The following is a 22,239-nucleotide window of genomic DNA, read 5'->3' as shown; positions in this document are numbered from 1 at the left end:
TGAAATCCTATGTAAAATTCTACCCAAGGACTGATTTCCTTTGTTGGATACATCGGTACACTCCAAGTCTTACAAAATCCCTTGCTTTTACTTAGGAGAAGGAAAGTAATCCTAAATACTTTGTGTGAGTTATCAATGTAGTGCCTTTCAGCTCCCAATCCACCCTCCATTTTCCTGCTTGTGATGCTGGTGCTACATCTTATTAAACATTTCTTTTGACAGATGACACCAATGTTAAGCTTTGTCAGTAGAGGGTACTGGAGCAAAACTGCAGGAAAAAGGGACTTTTCTTTCTGGTTCCAGTGTGTTTTTCTCTGCTTTCTCCTGTAGTGCATAACATCCAGCCATGTATGGGATAGCCAGTGGTGCAGCAAGGGGTGCTCCCCCTCGGGAATTTGTGCTGCATTGCATCTCACCATGGGCAGCTTCCCTGGTAACAGAGTACCGTTTCCCAGCTCACCATCGTTCAGGAGGCTTTCCAACAAATTTCATGAAGTAGTAACTTCCTATAAACAGCTTTACTCACTGCCTGAGAAAGCAGCATCACAGAATTTCTGCTGGGAACATGCGTCATAGAACTTTCAACACATGGGCTATGGGCAAGACTCATACTCTCAATAATGACTGAGAACATAAGTAAACGGTTTCAAAAAATATATATCATTGTATAATGTGGGAAATCTGAAAACTGTCTTATTAAAATATGATCACACAACTTTTCTTTAAGTAGACATTTTTAAAGTATCCATTCACTGCCAACACATATACCGTCAAATAGAATAATCATTGTTAAGCTAATTTATCTTTGTTGTTTAAAAGGAAGTTATACATAGTAGGAAATACTGCTGAAATATTCACAGAGGCATTTATCTGTGAAAATACCAAGTGAAATGAGAATTAACTTTGTACCTTCAAACAGAAATAGATTTGTATACATGATTACATAATTCAAAGTACCTCTGAATTTATCAGAACGACAGGCTACTCCCTATCACATATCTTGGTCAAAGGAACCAAGATCACAATTAGAGACATTCAGGACTAATAATAGAGTAAGACCCTATCAGAAGACTCACCTCTGAGGAAGCACCTTTAAAGCTAGGACATAATACAAAAAACATGAAGGCTCAGGATAGCAAAAAACAACAGGCTCAAACTGGGAGTATTCCCTCAAGGGAGGGGAGTGGAGTGGTTTAAAATAAGCACTTATTTTAATGGCTTTTAGTTTAGGATTAACTACAATATGTGACCACCTAGTGATGGTGAGGGCACTTGTGAAAAATCTCACTGCCTTTCTGACAGGGAAACCCAGAAATCTTATGCCAAGAAAATACCACTAATGGGAGGCAAAAACTCTAGAAGGAAAGGGCTAGAGAAAGAACTCCAGACTCACATCTCTAGCCTCCGAACAGGCTCAAAATGGTTCTCTCAAGTGTTCAACTCCACAAATTCCAGCCACTTCAGCCTCTGTGTTATCTGTCTTCTCATTTTAGCAAGACCACCATGCTATTCTTGTCTCCCTCATACAAGAGATTAGGGACTTCTTAGGTCTTTAATGCGCATGCACACAATCTTGCATATATGTGGCCTTCTAGATGCCTAGGGATATGTGGTAGCTTTTTGAAACCCTGTATAGAAATTTCATTTCCCAGATTTTCCTTGTAAATGTTTAGCCAGCCTCTTTGCCCCAAGTGGTCTTACCATTAGAGGAAGTTGCTATGTTAAATAATTGCTGCTGATTGTTTTTCACAAATGCACTGGGGATAGGGTTTTCCCACTGAGCAGCAACTTCAGAGTCAGTTGAAATAAAGACAAACTCCGTGAATGCGGCTTTTGCTTGGAGCTCGCTGATGATTAAGTAGTAACAACAACCTGGGGATTAGACTTTTGGGGGAGTTATAAATACATTCTTGCACCCTGCCCCAATCCTCACCCCCACTTCCAGTAGTTGCTAAACTGCTTGCTGGTTTTCAAGTAACTGGAAGAGAATAGGAAATAGGGCAATTTATAATGAAACAAAGCTTACCAAGATTCAGTCATTTTTCTTGAATAAGTTCTCAGATTCTTGCAAGCCCTTTAATTTCCAGAGTTCTGAAAAAAGAGTTGATTTTGATAATTTTTTCTCAAGTGTTCTCATTTCATGGAGCAGCAAATTTTCAGAGGTCCTTACACCTTTTCAGAAGTGCTTCTCTTCCATATAGTTACTTTTAATTTTGCTCTTCCTTCTTATGTCTCTAACTGCCATATGGGATATTTTTCCTTTGACCTTAAGAATAATATCCTTTAATGCATCCTGTGGTATGAATGCTAATGACAAAATATTTCAGCACTTTTTGTGTGATTCTGAAAATGATTTTAATTCCACTGCATTTTTTGAAGATTATATTTTCAGGAAACAGGATTATAAATTTTCAGTAATTTTCTTTTAGCACTCTAAAGACACCATTCTGGGTTCTATGGCTTTTTTTTAAGTCATCAATCTGTCTTATTTTTGGTCCTTCCAATATAATATGCCTTTCATTCTCTGGCTACTCTTAAGATTTTCTCATTTGTGTTGTTCCTCCACAATCTATGTTGAGTCTAGAGGTGATTTTCTTGTGTATATCCTGCCTAGGGTTTGTAGTACTTTTCATATCTGAGCCTTGATCTCGTCATTAATTTGGAAGATTCTTATCATTTCTTCAAATATTTCTCTTCCACTCCCTTCTTTCCTTTTTAGTACTCCAATTAACTGTATATTAGTCCTTTTCTCTAAATCCCATGTTCCTTTTATCTCTTCTGTATTTAAAAAAATACCAGTTTGTCTTTCTGTGCTTCAATCTGGGACATTTCTTCTAACCTGTCTTATTCACTAGTGCTCACTTCAGTATGTCTATTCTGAAGTTAAATTTATCCAGTATGTATTTAAGTAACAGTATTTCTCAGTTCTAGAAGTTCCAATCTGGTTCTTTTTTATTTTCCAGTTATCTGCTGAAAATTTCTATCTTGTGCTTTCTTGGTTTTTGCTTGTTTTTATTTGCTTTTGCTTGAAGAGATAATTTTAGGCTCTGGATCTTTATCCACAGAGGATTTACTTTTATTTCTGTTAGACGGCTAAACTAGGGACACTGGCAATTCACTTAACTTAATATTATCATGATTCAGTATCTTTGAGGGTTGTTCTATTTCTGTTCATCCTTATTCTTAGAATGTAGCCCTTTAAGGTCCCAGCTAAGAGCCAATGTTGTTTTCCGATGGTTTTAGGTTAAGTTCTGAATTCCAATTTTTGTTCCCCTTTCCCTCTGTTCAACTTCTTCAACTCTGAGCTGCCTAATGCTTTAGAGAGAAAAGCAGTGCTGGATGCTGGGCTTAAGCATCTGTGCTTTCCTTCCTTGGCACCTCCCCCCCCCCCCCCCCATTCCTTATTACTTAGGAGTTTCTCTGATACCTTCAAATAGGGGTATGATTATTTGTGCAGCTTTTTTAGTTTTTCTCTAGGATGTATCTAAAGTAACTGATTATAACATTTCCAGAAATAGAAATCTCACAGAAAATTTTAGTTCTTTACTCTGGGTTTCTGAATTTGATTTCTAGGAATTTTTGCACCCCCAGAAAGGTTACAAATGGAAGGAAGAGTCACTTCCCGCTAAAGGATATAATATTTTATGGCATTCAAGAAGGGAATATCAAATCATGATGTCAGCCTCCTAACACCCTTAGCCATCACCTTCGTTAGAATCACCAAGGTGCTTGTTAAAGATGTAGAATCTTAGACTCTGCCTCAAACCTACTCACTCAATCTCTGTACACAGTGCCTCAGACTACATTCTACAAAGCTTCTTATTCATTCTTAGGCAAATAAAAGATTGACAACCCTTAACCAAAGAAACAGACCAAAATCATGATACATGTATTGCCTGGATACTGGATCCTGGCCCTCAGGGGATGCCCATGATTTCCTTATATCGCTGATCATTATAATTAAAGGTCAAACCCAGAGAGCTCCCATGGATCCTCCAGGAAATGGCACTTCATACTATACTCAGTGATAAAGAGACAACTTTCCCAGGGTTTATCAATGGAGTCTTATTGCTAAGGTCCCTGAGACTGCCGTATTTCCTGTCTTTTTAGGAGCCTGGGTGTTCAACATTCTTTGAATTTAATGAGATGGTTCAGTATCGTCTAATAAACCATATATTCTTTTAACTTAAAATTACCTCAATATCTTAATTTTCCAAAAAAAAAAAACCAGAAGTTAAAAATGCTTTATAGTCTAGCTGGCGAAACATAAAAATGGAAGATTTCACCAGATTGAGAGTCATCCTTGCAGAGACCATACTATACTCCAAATTATAGCTATTTTTGGTTCATGTTTTGCTAAAGCAAACATAGGATTACTGAAATGTAAGGTATGAAAATTAAGATTACATCAATTTATCTAGAAATAGCTGGCTTTCCAGGAATGTCAATCTTTTATGATGTAGATAGTTGAAAAGAGTAGCTAAAAGTAGAAAATAATTTGAGTACAAAATTAAGGTTATAGTGATTATGACAGGTCCTATGTTCTTGGTTGACTTCCAAGACAAGTGCAGTTTTTTTTTTCATATGTCTAAGATACGAGTCTAAAAATAGATCAATGGGAAATTTTTCTGGAACTTTGGCCACTGTATTTTTGACTCATTGTGTAGTAATGTATACCTCTAGAAGATAAAAAATAAAACATAAAATGGTCTCTTAGTACATACGTTCTTGTAAAAGTGTGAATTGAAGAAGCCCAATGAATTAAGATGTTTTTGACTATCATTTTAGAAGAAAAAGTAAAGAAACTTTTTAAAGGAAAGCATTTATAGTTTAGAGCACATATTAGCATTTTCTTTTTTTCATTTTATAGAAAAAACAAAAACCAAACCAAACCAAAACAAAAAACTATTCCCTAAATACAGTATTATGACACCACCTACTGGGAATTTAGAAGACAACAGACAACTTTCCTCTTTTTATTGCTTCTTCATAAACTTATCTTCTTAAATTATCAGTAAAGCAATCAAAAGAATGCCCAACATATACATACTGAGAAATTTGATAATATTAGTAAATTTTCATGTTAAGATAAACTCTAGTTCAACCAGATATTTTCCTATTTTGTATAATCTGCATTAACCAGGATGATCATATCAAAATGAATTCGTATTAACGAAACTGATAATAGGCTGATTTATTAACCAAAACACCAATTTTTTAACCTATAACAAGCTAATTGCTTGTATAATTAATTTTGCTCTATTTTTGCATCAGTTATTTTGCATTGTCTGCGTAAACATGCATCACAACTTGGGTTATCTGGAAACAGGCACTTAGGAGACCGTGTACAGAAAAGGATGGGAGGAAGACTCTAGAACTGAATAAAGGGGAAAGTTAGACTGTGATGATCAAAGCCTTGGCCAACCCTGTGGAGCGCCCTGGAGCATCCCTGTGGTGGGCTTTTACTCCCTACTGTTTGTACCCCAGATGTGGGCCACCCAGCCAGAAAGGGTATCCACTTGGGTGAAGTGGCCCTTTGCAGCTGAGTACCAACAGCAACAAGTGTTCCCCTGAAAGAGATCTGGCAGCTTCTATCCATATCCACCACAACATGGAATTAGAAGTTCTAAATATGATTAAGGACACATTTATTGGAGGATATGACAGTCTGATAAACATGATCAGAGGACCAGAACCTAATCATGCTGTTTCAATCCTTCTAACTTGTAAAATTCTCCCTCACCTATGCTATAAATTGCCATTCAAATTAATGCAAACTTTGTTCTAACATCAGCATCTGAAAGGACTCTTTATGTAAACTTTTGCAAATGTTAATATTTATCTTTTGGTCATTGCTCATATAAAATCGATTAAAACACCCATGTTTTAGGGCCAACATTTTTCCAACTTTTATTCTTAGCTTCTTTGGGTGTAGGTTGCAATGACCCACAAAGAATCTAAATTTGCTATTGCCAGTTTCACATGGTCACTTCCAACTTGGAGCCACTGCGATCTCAAGCTCTCATCTTGAGATTTTGTGACTTCTAGATTTAAACCCATAACTTATGGTTATGAATCCCTTTCTCCATTCAGAGAAAAGGATGAAAAAGATGAATTTTGTTACTGTTGTCCCTTTTTCCTGATTATTTTGCCTTATAGGAAGCATGGATTATGGAGAAACACCCTCATTTGACTTTCCTCTTGCCTGGGCCCTAGGATTTGTGTTCTTTCCCCAGCTTGCTGATGTGAAACAAGTTTTATGTGCCCCAAAATCAAATTTATAGTGAGATCTTTTAATGAAAAATGCAAAAAATATGTAGAAAGGTAATATTTACTTAGAAGAAGAAATGATAAAAATTACAAAAGTCTGACCAACACCAAAAACCATAAAATCCAGTCACCTCTCTGGATCCCCTTATATTTTTGGCAGCACCCCTTAAATGTTAATGATTTCATAGTATTGTTTATGGAGAGCCTACAAAAATAATTCAGACTTCCTTCTAGTAAAGTTGATCAAAATGGATTCAGGCTTTTAGAAAAACTTTATTATATCTATTAGAGAAGTTGTGAACTTACAAAACAATTGTGCATAATGTGCATAATTCCCATACAACACCCCTCCACCAACACCTTACACTGTTGTGGAGCATTTGTTACAGATTACATAAGATCATCAGACTGTTACCACTATGGTCTATAGCACACATTTGGAATATTTGATTCTGGAACTCTGGGGATATACCTTAATTTTCTCCTAGACTAAAGCATGCTTTAAAACTGTTTTTTTGTTTGTTTGTTTGTTTAACACTTTATCCAATATTGTAAGTATCTTGCTTATAGGAGTACTTTCTAGGGCATGGTCAGTCATGTTACTGAAAATAGTAGTTTCCCCTGAACTCTTCCCCTCTCTGATATGGCTCCATATCTTCCACTTCTCAGTATAGCTTGTAATTTTTTGCTTTTGTCTAAATCTTTATGATGATGAGCTTACTCTGATGCTTAATTTCTTTCTCTTTCATAGGGATTTAGTGACAGGAAGCTATGTGTTACTGCCATTCTTTGATTCTTGGTTCAGCCTATTCTAGTCTTTGGGATTGTCCATTAGTTGCTCAAATCCGGGTGGGCCACGGACCCAGTAATGGGTTGCTGACTTGCTTCCAAGGGAGGCTGTGTAAACGCTGGAAAAACCCTCTCTTACATAGTTTACTCATGCAGTTCCGTAGTCCACCAGCAGTGGGTGCTCTTCAGCAGCCCTGTCAGTTCAAAGCCTGATCATAGTGTTCATTCAACACCGACCGGATCAATGGGGTAGAGGATTCTGCCTTGAGGCTATTCAGAGTCTCAGAGACTCACAATTCAAACTCTCTCAAAGACTGTTCTCCAACCTTTGCTGGCAACCCCTTCTGTTTTTGCCAGTGGGAAATAATTCCACTCCCGTGTTCTCAACTAGTTCTGGTCAGTAGGGAGGGTGACTGAGAGGTGGGATCTCTTTAGTTCTACAAGCAGTGGAACTGGCCCACCCAGCCTGGAAGTGCTCCCAACCCACAGCAGACCAAATTTGTTGACCAAAAGCTGAATCAGCCTTAGGCTGTGTCCCTGTTGGTAGTAGGCTGAGGACAGAAAATCAGAAGTTTTCTGCCTGTAGGGTGGGGGAAGGGTACCAGTGGCTGCAACTGCAGCTTCTACTCATTTTCTTTCCATCAAGCACTTTTTCCTGTGTCCCCCTCTCTTCTGGGTGGTGTCCAGACCTCCCCTAGTGTCCTAAACCCTAGAATATTTTTTCCAGGCATTTCTGCCTGTCATCTAGGTATTTTTCTGGAAGAGACTCTTAGTTCATAGGGCAACATAACAAAAATTTTGGAAAAGTTTACCAGTCATTAGTATGCAAGATAGATCAAAAGTATACCAAGGTGGTAGGACTTCCAAGTGAAAATATCCTATAGGTATTTGTAAAGTCATTTATTTATTCATTAACTAAAAAAAAGAATTTCAAGGGGGAAGAAAAGCTTGTTTTCCAATCTCTTTATCTCCTGTAGCCACAGGGTCAAGGCTTACAAAACCAAACTAAATCTGTTGGTGACTGAATTAAAAATCCAATCAAATTCACTGCATTATAATAGCTCGTTAGAACTAGGACATTGATTGAGATTATAATAGCTCATTAGAACTAGGACACTGATTGAGTGGGCCATTGAAAATTGGGATGGTTTCACACGGCCTTTTCTAATGAATCTAAGAACGTTGAACCCCAAAACTGTGCCAAACCTTCTTTGTTATTATGTACCTTGTCTGAGATCCATTTTCCCTTGCCTAAAGGACTTGTAATGGCCTCAGCTTAAGTAGTTATCTTGCAGGGAACTGCTAATCCTCCTTATTCTCAAAACTTCTCATTTTCTCTAGGACTACAGCTAGACTGAAGTCCACAAGTTCAGCAAAATTTTGCCAATTCAGAGATCTGAGAATATGCCTGGGGAAAGGATGCTGGATCAAGGTGAAGGAATATAAGACTGGACTGGACAGAATTTATTGATATGGATGCAGTAAGCAGAGTTAGAATTATTTGGATCAAATGGCTAGGAGTAACCTGAAGTTTTGTTTGGTTGACCAAAACAAAGCCTCAAACGTGGCCTACACTGAATGAAGTTGAGATGCCAGAACTTCCTTGTTTTCCATATATGAATACAAAGATTTAGGGAGATTGGAATACTGGAGTAGATTTATATATTTATTACATAGACCTCTTCAGCTACAAAACTCAACTGCAGAGTTCAGAAGACAATCTCATCAAAACTTTGGGAAATACACTGGTGAGGCAATCACTGCCATCCTTGAAGAGCTGTTTGACTATTCTCTGTGTACAAGAAATGACAGAGAGAAATTGCCCTCAAAATGGGTTCCCTGAAGTCAATGGAAATGACAGGATATAAGGGTATAAGAGTCAAGCGAAATCCCTGAAACTGCACATAGGTGGGCAGTTGCCATAGTGAGCAGCAGAGCCAAAGCAATTGTAATGGCTTGATATGAAGAGCTATTTGGCAGTGTCTAATTGATCATGACATTATAGGACTGAAATAGAGCTTCTCTTCTTTAATAGGCTACCCTAAATCAGTTGAACGAAGTCTGACTTGAACCACCAAAATGAAGTGATGGCCCCTCAATTAATTCCAAAACTTTGAGCTAGTTCACTGATCTAGAGCCACTGTGTGAAGGGAAAGACTCCAATTGTACTGCAAAGATATCTGTACCCAAATCTCCTATCCTTACCCTAAAAGGAATTATTTACCAAGATGACTGTGCACTGGGAAAAGGAATATAATTAGAAATTTCAGGGATGGACACTATATCTAAACTGATCCTAATTCCTGAGGACCCAGGAATGTCACTTACGGTACACCAGTAAGAATAGGAGCATATGCAGGTTGGATGATTTTTTTGTTCTGGTCCATCTCAACTGTATTTCATTCCCAGCAATTTTTCCTCAGGAAGGAATGGAGTTGTGGAATGGAGTTGTGGTTGGTTTGTTTCTGAGCATTTTTAAAAATTCTTTTGAGAATTTTTTCTCAAAAGATGCCTTAGCATCCTCTGATTTCTTGCAACACTTTAGTGTCCCTGAAGTCCTTTGGTACTCTTTTACAAACGGGAACCAATGGAGCCTTTTCCTTGTCTACTCATTGTCCTCAGACCTACTTGCAGAAGACTCTCCTCAGAAAGGGGTCCTCTTTAAGCACTTTTGTGGTCATTTCTTTATTCTGTGGCTCTTTGGATAAATAGAATTCCTCTTATATATTTATTCTGCTATCCCCTTACATCTGCTAAATTCTACCAAAGTCTAGCAAAAATATTGTGGTTGTCTGTAGTTTGGCTCCATCCAATTGTACTTTGTGGCTTAAAGGAATGCTGTTACTTAATTTCAGAAATGAATTAATCATATTACCTAATCCTTAAGTCCATATCTTATCTAATTTTGCATAAGTTCATTGTCATCTTTCACATTGCAAATATCCTCCTACTATGTCTTTCATTTAAGGAATATTTTGATAGAATTCTTAATATTAATGGGGTTTTGTCAAAGATTTTCTCTGTATTTTTTTTTTTATTTAATAAAGCCTTTGTTACCCTAAAGGTATTCTGCTAAGCTATATATTTTAAAAGAGTTATTAACTTCTGTGATTTAGCCATCTTCACATACAGCCATCATATTTAGACAATGGACAGGGCAAGGTTGAAATACTTGAGAGAAGTGACGCATACCCAATAAGCATTCTTCCTCAGGGAATTTTCAATATATGGGTTAGAGAAGGTGCAACCCAAACAAAGAACAGATGTCTTATTGGATGAGAGTTTCAGAACTAATAAAGGCAAGCCTAAGTTTCAAACTGTTAGACAACTTTCCCCTTTCCAAGGAATTATCTGCATTTTCAAGAAATTACATTACTTTGAAAATTATTTCCACTGACTTTTTAAATAATCAATTTTAAGCTCCTGATATTATGAAGTTTAAGTTAAATCTTGGTTTTCATATTGAAATATGTGCATAGCATTATTTTAATAATATACTGTAAGGGGTGGGGGCAGTTACATTAAGTGCTTTATTTCAAGGCTCAGTCTTGTGACTTCAGTACACCTGCCTTTAAAGAAGAGTTAGGCAGAAAGTTTTGCTATTTTTCATTTAAAATATATTTATGTGAACATAAATTTGTTAAAATAATTTATATTTTAAATTTATTATTTTTAAATTTTCTGATTTAATTTCTAATACGGTAAATATCAAGAGATAAACCTACTTAAAACAAAAGCTCTTTTTAAAGTAAAAAAAAAAAAACAAGGAGCTCCTTTACAAACACCATAAAAAACAATAAGAACAAAATACCTAGAAGACAAAAAACTTTAAAATATTACTGATAGCCATATGGATCTAATAAAAGGATAAGCAATATTCTGTTCTGACAGAGTCAACATTGTAAAGGACCCACAATTTTTCTATATGTCAATTTATGTAGTCAATGTAATTATAATCAAAATACAAATAGAATTTTTACTTAAAGGAAGATTAAATAGCTCTAAAGCTTTCCTATTGGAATAGTACAGAAAATTCTGGGGAAAAAAATGAATATTAAGGGTTGTGTATTGGCAAGTAATATAGATATGAGAGTACTTATTCGTTATAAAACAAATATTTAAAATCACTGTAAAAAATAATCTGAAGCAAAAGTAAATTAGTAATGATAGTGGAATAGACAAAGATAATTGGAACTAAATTGTGATTGTCAATATTAAATATAAACATTTATTATCTAATGAAGGTTACATTTTAGAACAGGGATTATTTTATAAATGGATTAAGAAATTGAGTTATCTTGATGTTGAATCTTTACCTCATCCCTTAATTTCTATTAAAGAGACAAAAACAAATGCATAAAAATATCAGAAGAAAACACAAGTAATTTTATAATCTTGGATGGGAAATTCCCTGATTTCGAGGGCAGAACTTATAAAGCAGGTCAACTGATCTGATTATATAAAAACAAAAATGATCATAAAGCAATATTATAAACGAATTTAAAATAAATGACAGAAGAAAAAATTTGTAAAGTAAAAGGGTAAATGATTCCCAATATGAACAATCATAAATTTACAGAGGTGAGCACCAAAAAGGAAAAGTGTAGCAGGCAAAAAAGAGATAGCTAATTATGCAAGAAATACAATTAACATATTGAAATATATCCACTCTAAAAAATCAATAAAACGTAAATAAAATAAATATTTGCTTTCACTGAAAAATTTTAAAGACTGAAAATATTCTACGTTCTCCAATATATGAAGAATCACACATTCATACACCTTTTTTGGCAGCATAAACTAGAACAGCTTTGGTGGAAGACAATTTGACAATTAACTCAAACTTTCATATCTGAATTCCTGAAGATCCAGACAGAAGTTGTACTTTTAAGAATTAGTCTGAAAGACAAAACACAAAAATTATATATTCACACATAGAGCTACCTAAATTGTATATCCAAAATAAAATAATTGTAATACACTCATTATCAAATATGGTAAAGCAGTAAGAAAGGTATTTATATACTTTATTGAAAATGTCTAATATTTTTTAAAAGCTTTTAAAATAATTTCTATAGTTGTGTATGTTTGTGTGTACATGTTCATGCACATAGAAAGCTCTCTGGAGGCATCAACACAAAAATGTTCATAGTGCCTAATTTTGGATAGATGGATCTGGGTGGATTACTTTCATTATTTAAAAATTTATTTTGTTTTATGAAGTACCACCTAACAGATTGTGTGGCACATGGTAGGTATGCAATAAATGTTTGAATGAATGGATAGGCATGGGTTCATATTATAATATATACATCCCTCCCTCACTGATTTAAAAAATTATAAAGCATCCTTAAAATGTTTCATCTGATAGACAAGCACAAGATTTCAATTGGAAATAGTATATTTACTTGAGTCCACAGAAATAATCTCTACCCAAATATTTGGAGTTTTAGGCATTAATATCTTTGGATAAAAAGTAGTCTTTTTTTTTTTTTTTTTTTAAGATTTATTCCCCCCCTCCCTCCATTGTCTGATTTCTGTGTCCATTCGCTGTGTGTTCTTCTGTGTCTGTTTGTATTCTCCTTATGCACCCCCGGGAACTGATCCTGGGACCTTACGGAGTGGGAGAGAGGCAATCATTCTCATGTGCTCCCTCAGCTCCCTGGCTGGATGCGTCTCTTACTCTTCTCTTCTGTGTTTCTTTTTGTTGTGTCATCTTACTGCATCTGCTCTCCGTGTGGGTCAGCACTCCTGTGCAGGGCAGCATTCCTGTGTGGATCAGCACTCCATGTGGGCCAGCTTGCCACACAGGCCAGCTTGCCTTCACCAGGAGGCCCTGGGTATCAAACCCTGGACCTCCTATATGGTAGATGGGAGCCCAACTGCTTGAGCCACACCCGCTTCCCAAAAGTAGTCTTTTGAGAAGAAACTAATGTGTTATTTCTTTACCTGTTCTCTCTTGGCTCTACTTCCACCATTATCCTCATAACCTTATTTCCACCCAAATATCCTCTGTTCTATGAATGAAGCTGGGAGACTGCAAATCACATTTCCCTGACTCCATTAACAGCTACCTTCCTATTAGGTTCTGCCAACAAAAAGTACTAGAGGGATACTGGAAGGAAAAGGAAAAAAAGGTTTACTTCTCTATCTTTGCTTGCTATTCCTATCAGTGTTACCCTAATAATGGCAGTTGATTCTAGTCTTCAACTACTTAAAGAATTTCCAAAACTATTTTCATTGTATCCCTCAGAAATAGCAAAAGCGGTTAAATGATGAACCTCTTCAGAGGTCTTAGCACTAACTCTGTGGGCACCCCCTCTTTGGAGCTCCAAGACTCCAATAACTGCAACCTTTCCCATTTTGTTTCTTCAGCCCTAGGGACAGTGGCTGCTTCCTGCAGCTAGGATCTCTGGGTTGTCCTATAATGACTCTACTGCAGTTTCTCTGTTGAAATACCTAGTGTGGGTTATCCTAAGCAAGAATCTGGGCAGTTTTGTCCAGTAGACCTTACTGCAATAATGGAAAAATTCTAAAACGTCTTGTCCAATATGGCAGCTAATAGTCACATGTAGCTATTGAGCACTTGAAATGTGGCTGGTATGACTAACATTTTATCTTATTTTAAATAGCTACATGGGCTTGTGTGTACAGTACTGGACAGCATAGGTCTAGAATGACTGGAAGGCTGGAGAACTAAGAGTGCACATCAACTGCTGTCAGATACCTCAACAAGTACTGGGGTTACAAAAATGAGGGATACAATCTCCCTCTAGAGGAGTTCAGTCTATCAGTGGAAGACAGACGTGTACATTAGACCTTTTCAAAATATTATTTTGCAAAGACTGTGAAAGATGTACAGTAGGGAGGAAGGCCAAAGACAGACTACTTGGGAGCAAATCCATTGTTCAAATTAAAGAGTAGACAGACCTCATCAGCAGTAGCAGTGAGGGGATTTTATATCATTCACTAAGGTAATGTAAGAAAATTAGATTTGGAAATAAGTGATGATTTTAGTTTCGGACATGCTAAATTTAAGGAATCTGTGAAACACCCAAGTACATAGGTTGAAAAGGCAATTGGATATATTTGAGTCTTATTACGAGGAGTTTTAGTCAGAAACAATGATTTGTGAACCATTGGCATATAGATATCAATAAAATAATCTATGAAAGGTGCAAAGGGCTAAGAACAGTATCGTGAGAACCCCTAATTTTAAGGAGTAGATAGAAAAGGAAACAAGGAATGCAGGTAGAAATGAGAGTAACGCAAAGAAGAGAGAGTAAGTCAAAGATCCCGAAAATTAGGAGCGTAAGTAATCAATTGTTATGGATAAACCATAAAGAGCTGATGATTACTGAACACAATACATGGCAGACATTTTGTGTGTTACATATAGAAACCCATTTAATCTTTGTAACAATATTATAAGGTATTTTATATTGTAATCCCCACTTTACAGAAAAGGAAACTAAGGCACAGGAAGGTTAAATAGCTCACTCTGGGTCAACACAAAGCTCAGAAATGGCAGAGCCAGGATCTGAACCTGGGCAATCTGGTTTTACAGGCTGCACCTTATCCACTCAGCACAGAAGAGACAGATGTCCAATAAATTATGGCCAGAAACTTCCAACTGTAGTTTTGGCTAGAGCATAAGCCTAAATGGGGACACTCTACTACTTAAAGTATATAAGCAAATTTAAGCCCTCCACCATTTCCTGTGACATACAGTAGTGAAAACAGCAAATTCCTCTACCCTACACTTCAGTCACGCTCAATCACACATTCTCAAGTTAAAGCCACAGAAAATTCTCAGATAAATTAATTTTGGAGAAGCACCTATTTAGGCCAAGTATTATCAAACTAGTTCTCACCTTAAAAGCTTTTTTGAATACACATTATAGAGAGGGCCTAGATAACCTGTTTTTAAAAAAGATTTGCGTATGTTTCTGATGTACACAACCAAGGTGAAAACCACTAATCTAGATTATTTAAAAAGTGAGAGAACCAGGTGCTAAATGACTCAATGATGTTGTACAGACTTTAGACTAACGGGGGGGGGTGGGGGGGGGGGGGAAGAGCTTTTTTGATGGCTTCTGTAGAAGAAGTATGTTCCCCAAATAATGGATGTCTTATCTAAATTTAGAGTCCCTTTTATACAACATCTGACTTGATTTATATTTTCTTCATAATGTGGAGTTATCAGTGAAGTATATCTACTTGTTAATATCCTGGTTAACTAATAATTAACTGAAAATTTATAGCTGGGAGGTGCCAAGTTGAAAAGAGGACAGTAGAAAGTTGAAAGGGGCATCATACCGCATATTCCCAATTTTCTTGATGAAGTTCTTCTGTTTTTACTGGAGTTGGTATTAAATAGGAGGTTGAGGATAGTTGTGAAAATCTGAAATTGCCATTTGAGAATTGAACATGGAATGATCAGGATGTTTGAAATTTTAGTGTGCATACTTATTTTGTGCATAGTTTCCTCAAACATGACTGTTTACTTTTATTAGTTTTGAGTATTATTTTATAATTATTTTAATTATTGTAAGTCATTTCTTTTAAAGCTAATTAGAAAAAGGAGGAGCTAGGGGCTAGAAATTACAGGGATTTTTAAAAACAAAGGTGTGTAAAATAGATGGTAATTTCATTTCTGTAAAACAATGGCTTTCTTCCCTACTGGAAACAACACTGTTTATGGGTACAGGCTGTATAATATTACCTAAATAAGAGATTTGGCTGTAATTGCTAATAGTGGTATTGCTAGGCTGGGGATGAAGGGGGTGGGGTGAAAGGGAAATGGAGGAGGTAAGAATAAAAACACTGTGGCAAACAGTAAACCCTATTGTAAATGAAGCACTACAGTTAATAGTACAATTATTAAAATGTTCTTCCATGGATTGTAACAAATGTACCACACTAACGCAAACTGTTAGAGTGGTATATGGCAACTCTGTATTTTATCCATGATTTTTCCGTAAAACAAAGACTTCTCTAATAATTATATATATATTATTAGATTATTGGTGTTTTGGGAGAAAAAACAACAACACTGTAGCAAAATGGAAACATATCCATGGTACAATGTTAGCAATAAAACAAGTGATAAAATAAACATACGAACATGGACCAGGAATCAACATGGACTATTTCATTCATTTATTCATTCAATAAAATTTTATTTAAAACTCTGAATTAATATATAGATAAATGCACAGAGGATAACTTATAACTTGGACTGCTATAATTTTAATAATGAAGTGAAAGTAAAAGAAAACAACAGAGCTGATATAAGAGCAGAACTATGAATTTTTGTACTGTAACCCGGAGGGTAAAGGGAGATGTTGGGGATTGAATTCTATACTCCATACAAGGCATGTTCAAGTCCCATTTCCTGGTTCTGTAAGTGTGAACCTATTCCTAAATAGGATCTTTTGAAGAGATTAGGGTGAGGCCCAAATTAATCAGGATGGGTTTTAGTCCTATTACTGGAGGCCTTACAGGAAAGCCAAAAAAGCGAGAAATCCACTAGGAGCAGCCTAGAACCAGAAGAGAAAGGAGAAGGTGCTGCCATGAGTACTGCCACATGATGGAAAAGCTAAGAACCCTAACACTGCCAGCCAGCCAGAAGATATTCATCCCATGGGGGGAAGCAAGTTTTCTAGCCTCTGAAACTGTGGGCCAATAAATTCCCATTGTTTATACCAACCTATTGTATGATATTTGTTTTAGTAGTCAAGAAACTAAAATAGGAGGACACCAACAATCATATTCCTGCTGGAAAAGAGGTATATAAACTGGGCCAATGTCACATTTTTACATGAAGTTATCTTGGGCCCAACAATTTACACTTAATTTACTTAATGATGTAAATTAAACTTTAACAAGAAAATTACAAAAGGATATTCCACTCCTACCCATCCCTCCATTCAGCCAAGTTGAACTTTTCAGGGATTACAGGAGAGAGGCAGGAGCCAACAACTCTGCTTCATAAAACAGAAAGATACTGGACCTCTACACAACCAGACATGGGGAGAAAATCCACCTTTTTAAAAAATCAATTAAATCTAAAATTAAGCAAAAGAGTTTTCAGCCACGTCCCTGAAATTCTAAGACAGGGAAAGACAAAAAAGCTTCCAACAAAATGAGGGATCATGAGTGAATGGAAATTATATGGGATCAATTTAAGATGCAAAAAAAAAAATGCTACTGAGAATTTTATTTAGTGCAGTGGTTCTCAAACTTTAGCAAATATTAGAATCATCTGGCCAACTTGTTAAAACACAGACTGTTCCCAGAGTTTCTGAATCAGTAGTTTAGGGGTGGTGCTCAAGAATTTGCATTTCTAGTATGTTCCAAAGTGAAGTGGAAGCTACTGATCTAAAGTCAACACTTTGAGAGTTACTGATTTAGTGCATGGTCATTAATGTATTTTAGTGAAGTATTATAGGGGTTTCATAGTTTCACTCATGGCTACAGTCTCCCTAAACCCTGTATTTATAAGTTCCTATAAGACTTACATTCTGCTACAGGAAGCGAACTTGGCCCAATGGATAGGCGTCTACCTACCACATGGGAGGTCCACGGTTCAAACCCCAGGCCTCCTTGACCTGTGTGGAGCTGGCCCACGGGCAGTGCTGATGCGCGCAAGGAGTGCCCTGCCACACAGGGGTGTCCCCCGCATAGGGGAGCCCCACACGCAAGGAGTGCTCCTGTAAGGAGAGCCGCCCAGAGCGAAAGAAAGTGTAGCCTGCCCGATGGCACTGCACACACAGAGAGATGACACAACAAGGTGACAGAACCAAAAGAAACACAGATTCCCAGTGCCGCTGATAAGGATAGAAGCGGTCACAGAAGAACACATAGTGAATGGACACAGAGTGGACACAGAGAGCAGACAACTGGGGGGGAGGTGAGGGGAGAGAAATTTAAAAAAATTAAAAAATTTTAAAAAGTCTTACATTCTTCCACTTTAAATTATACCTTGAATTATTCCAAAACTTAATTTTTAGGGAGAGACTAATGTAGTAGTCAAAATAAAAGTCATTTAAATCAAAGTGTTACCTGCAGTGGACAACTGTATTAGGAGGTTCCAAGTTTTAAATTACTAGCTATAAATTATATTTAACCCAGTAAATAATGTAAGGAAATTTCACTGACCTAAATCTTCTTAAAACTAGAATAAAAATTGATATATAAACAGTTGTTTCCACAGGTCTTGAAAAAGATCTCTTATTTAAAGAAAATAAGTATTTCAGATTCATTATGAGGAATAAACTGGTTTAGAAGTACAAAGTCAATACAATAATATTACCTACCTTTAGCACAAGAGTCACAAGATTCCTTGGATGTGCCTTTCAACATGATTTTGAAAGTACTTTCCACATGGTTTAAACACTTCATGTCTCAGTGGTCGATTATGTACATAAACACAACTTTAAAACTATGGAAGATGCTTTACAAAAGCCTTGATGATACATATGAAGTATCTAAATTTTTCACAGGTCTTGGAACCAATGCAGAATCCTAATTCTGCTCAGTAGACAACTGAAAGTCTATAGCAAAACACATTTTGACAGCTATAATCTGCATAGTACCAATTCCTTGTTGTTCATATAAGAGTACACTTATACCTTTATAAAGAGCATCACATAATAGCTTAGTATTTTCTTCTTTCTCCTGCTTCCAGGATCTTTTATGAGGCATTTATAAAGAGCGCTAGTTTTGACGTCGCTGTAACAAACGTACACATAGTACCATGATATATTTTACTAAGCTAACAAAGTCTCATTTATAAAGAAATTTTTATAAATTCAAAAATAGCTTGTTTGGTAACATGATTACCTTTAAAGCATTAATTTCATTCACAATATTATTTCACTAAATTTAAACAGTAGTTCCATCTACAAAATATATTCTACAGATTTTTCCTTTTGAAAAATAGGTAAAATAAAAGCAGAAAAGATTTTCACAACTTCTGGTTTAACATTATCAGCTTAATTTCACAGCATTGATTAGTAGAGAACATTCTTAATTAAAGTGGTATACAATTTACAAAAATAGAATGATTATATAATGCAAAACATTGTCCTCCATTATGAAGAATATATGTGTGTGTATTTGTGTGTATATATGTATAAATACATATACATATTTCCTATAAGTTTCACAATTAAATAGCCCTTATTCAAATACTTTTTTCAGGTTTCTCTTGAAATAATCACCTTGCTATATTACTGTAAATATATAAAAAAATAAAATGCTAATCTAAGAGAAAGTTAAAAGTTTCATTGTGATTTGACTTTAAAAATCAGCCACTTCGGTGGAAACCTGATTTGAATGCAAAACATTTTTGGGTGCCATACTAAGTTTAAAAACTTAGTAAAAAATACAAATATCTTTTAACTGTCAAATACTTAATAAAATTCCAAGGTACTAATATTAGAGCAAAATTAAGACTTGTATTAATCTGTTCATCACTTAATCTTAATCAATCCCCAGACAAAATCCATTTATATATTAAAACTAAAATAACACACTAACATACAATATACCTGCTTACAAACACATAGGTAGCCATAAATAAAACTTTATTCTTTAATTTCATTTACAAGCTACCAAATATTATGTATCATACACAGTGCTGAACACTTAAATCGCTACAGTCATGGAAGGATCCTGACTGAATGGAAAGCTGTTGATAAAGAAAAGGTAAAAGCAAATTAATACTGTAACAGAGAGGTGGCAAAAAGCGTGGTTTTGCCTTAATAAAATCAATCAGATTTGTAATTTTACATCAGTTCTGGTTAAAACAAAGTCTGAGTACCATGCGATTCTCAGCTTTATTGTTTGCAGTCTGGCTAAAGTCTATATAGTTATTTTGTCTTTTGCAGTTATTAAAATTAAAAAAAGTTAAAAACTATAGCAGCAACAAGCAAACCCTGTGACAGGAAGGCAAGGGTTAAGAACTAAAAAAAGTTTATACAGTGTATTTAGGGAAAGTGTGTGCGGTTTATCTTCCATCAGCAGGAGTTCGACTGAGGGACAACATGATTCGGGCAAATCGCTCACAGAGTTCGTGAGTGGAATATGAAGGTAATTTCGGCGGCTCATGGAAACCTTTAATCTCCGTAGAACAATCGAGCAGTTTTGGCAGAAAATCTGTCAGCTTTTCTTGGAGGTTTGCTGCAAATACAAACAATGAGATGCAACTGGGGATAGAGGGAGAAGAGAGAAATTATAATATCTTTCTCAACTTGATTAATTAACTTGGAGTGTGCAGGTGATGTTCCATTTCAAAATAGATAAAATAATTTCCTTTTGGGAGAATAGATGAAATATAAATGTCAAGAGTCTGTTCACAGTTTAGATTGTAAATAAAAACAAGTAATGATAAAAAGCAAAAATATTACAGAAAATTAAAAAAACAGCAATATACAGTAGTAATATTTAAGATGAACTACTTTTAATCCCAAGAACTCAGGGGCCCACTAGCATTGTTTAAACTTACACTCCATTTCTTGTCCAAGGTAGGAACACCATCGATTTCTCATATCTTCCACAGCAAGTATATCCTTCTCTTCCATTTCATCCACCAGTAACAAGGGCAGAAATGGGACAATAAACTCATTCATGATAATCAGACCATTGTTTACTTCTCGATCCTCTCCAGATTCAAAGAGTTCTGCAGCTTGTTCATTTAGTTTCTTAATGCAAAGCAAAAAAGAACAGGTTTTCTTTTTTAATTAAATAAAAATACCTTTAGAGGTTAACACTGAAAACATTGAAGACACTATAATAAGTATGTTAACAAACAGAATTAGAACAAGTGGCAGTCAAAACAAAACAAAACAAATCTCAACTTTTCCTGAAAAACCATTTAGGAAAAGCTACGCATATAAAAGGAGCAGCAGCAACAAAAGCCAAAAGCAGTAGAAAAAATACTGTCATGTTTTTCAAGTTCATATTTAGATTATATTATTCTGATCATCATAATAGGTACAGAGAAAATTACCTGGAAGTCCCAACTATTGGGTATCTTGGCTGAACTTCCCCAACATAAAATTTGACAAGCACTCAAAAGTAATGTAAAAAATAAGCAAATTCAGACTATAGTTAATTTTGAAAAACTCTTCATTCCATCTTCTCCAAATAACGTCAACTGAATAGGCACTTTGTTATATTCTTTGATATAAAAACATAAAAGTAACTGTATTGCTTCAATAAATTCTTACTGAGTGCATGTCATGTGCCATAAACATTTCTAAATGTGGGGGTAGCAAGTAAATAATACAGAAACATTCTCTTGGAGCTTATAATCTAGTATAAGTGTTGGCAAAACTTTTTTTATAAAAGGTCAGATAAATATGTTAGGCTTCGAGGGCTTGAGTATTTACAACCCTGCCATGGTAGGGCAAAGGCAGCCATGTAGGACATGTAAATAAATGGGTATGACTGAGTACCAATAAAACTTTGTTTACAAAAATAAGCAACAGATGAGGTCTGGGCCAGAAGAACTTTTCCAGTAGAACATAGAAATCCATGAGATAAGAAATACAGATGTAAGGAATAGATAAGGGATATGGATATAATAATAACTATAACATTTAAAGGCTCAAATATGAAATCTTAGGTGATTACAGATGATAAATATTATTTTTAAACAATCATGACTTTAAACCAAATTTCAAATATAAAAATTGTATTATTTCTTATGTTTATAGTATCTCTTTCCTGTCAAATTTATCCTGTGGAGAGAAGCTTGTGCTAAAAATCCAACTCAGCCAACAATTATCTAATATTGAGAAATTACTTAAATCTTTTAGCTTTAGTTTCTTTATATGAAAAACGGGATACTACTAGTACCTCCTTACATACTGGTTGAGAGGAATAATGCCTATAATACATCCACTGTAATTTTTGACAATATGCATGCAAAGAGATATGAGTTGCTATTATTCTGAAAGTCAATGTTAAGTTTTATTCTAATTCAATTCCACTCAATCAAAGAATGCTCAGGAAATACCTTACATGTAGCATATTCAACACTAACTTTGTTCATCCTCTTAAGATTTCCCAATGCTAAAGACAAAGCCAGAAAGACAGTTTTGACTCCTCTATTTCCCCCTTCGTACTCATCCAGTAGTTACCGAGTCCTTTCATTTCATTTTATTCAAC

At 35.6% G+C, this 22,239-nt stretch overlaps 1 protein-coding gene across 8 annotated transcripts in view; it reads right to left on the bottom strand.

The window, feature by feature from the left end:
* Positions 1 to 18,816: 18,816 nt before the first annotated feature.
* USP25 (ubiquitin specific peptidase 25) overlaps positions 18,817 to 22,239 on the bottom strand; it is a 164,568-nt gene continuing 161,145 nt past the window's right edge. For all 8 annotated transcript variants that reach the window (XM_012526815.4, XM_004462644.4, XM_012526814.4 and 5 more), the window contains 2 exons: positions 20,573 to 20,768; positions 18,817 to 20,247 (listed from right to left, as the gene is read on the bottom strand). In XM_012526815.4, coding sequence (XP_012382269.1) covers positions 20,075 to 20,247; positions 20,573 to 20,768 — 369 coding nt within the window. In that variant the 3' untranslated portion in view covers positions 18,817 to 20,074. The remainder of the gene's footprint in view (positions 20,248 to 20,572; positions 20,769 to 22,239) is intronic.

This window comes from Dasypus novemcinctus, chromosome 4, assembly GCF_030445035.2.
Source record: "Dasypus novemcinctus isolate mDasNov1 chromosome 4, mDasNov1.1.hap2, whole genome shotgun sequence".
Lineage (NCBI taxonomy): Eukaryota > Metazoa > Chordata > Mammalia > Cingulata > Dasypodidae > Dasypus > Dasypus novemcinctus.
The sequence above is the reverse complement of the archived record's forward strand: the minus strand, read 5'-3'. Positions and strand labels throughout refer to the sequence as shown.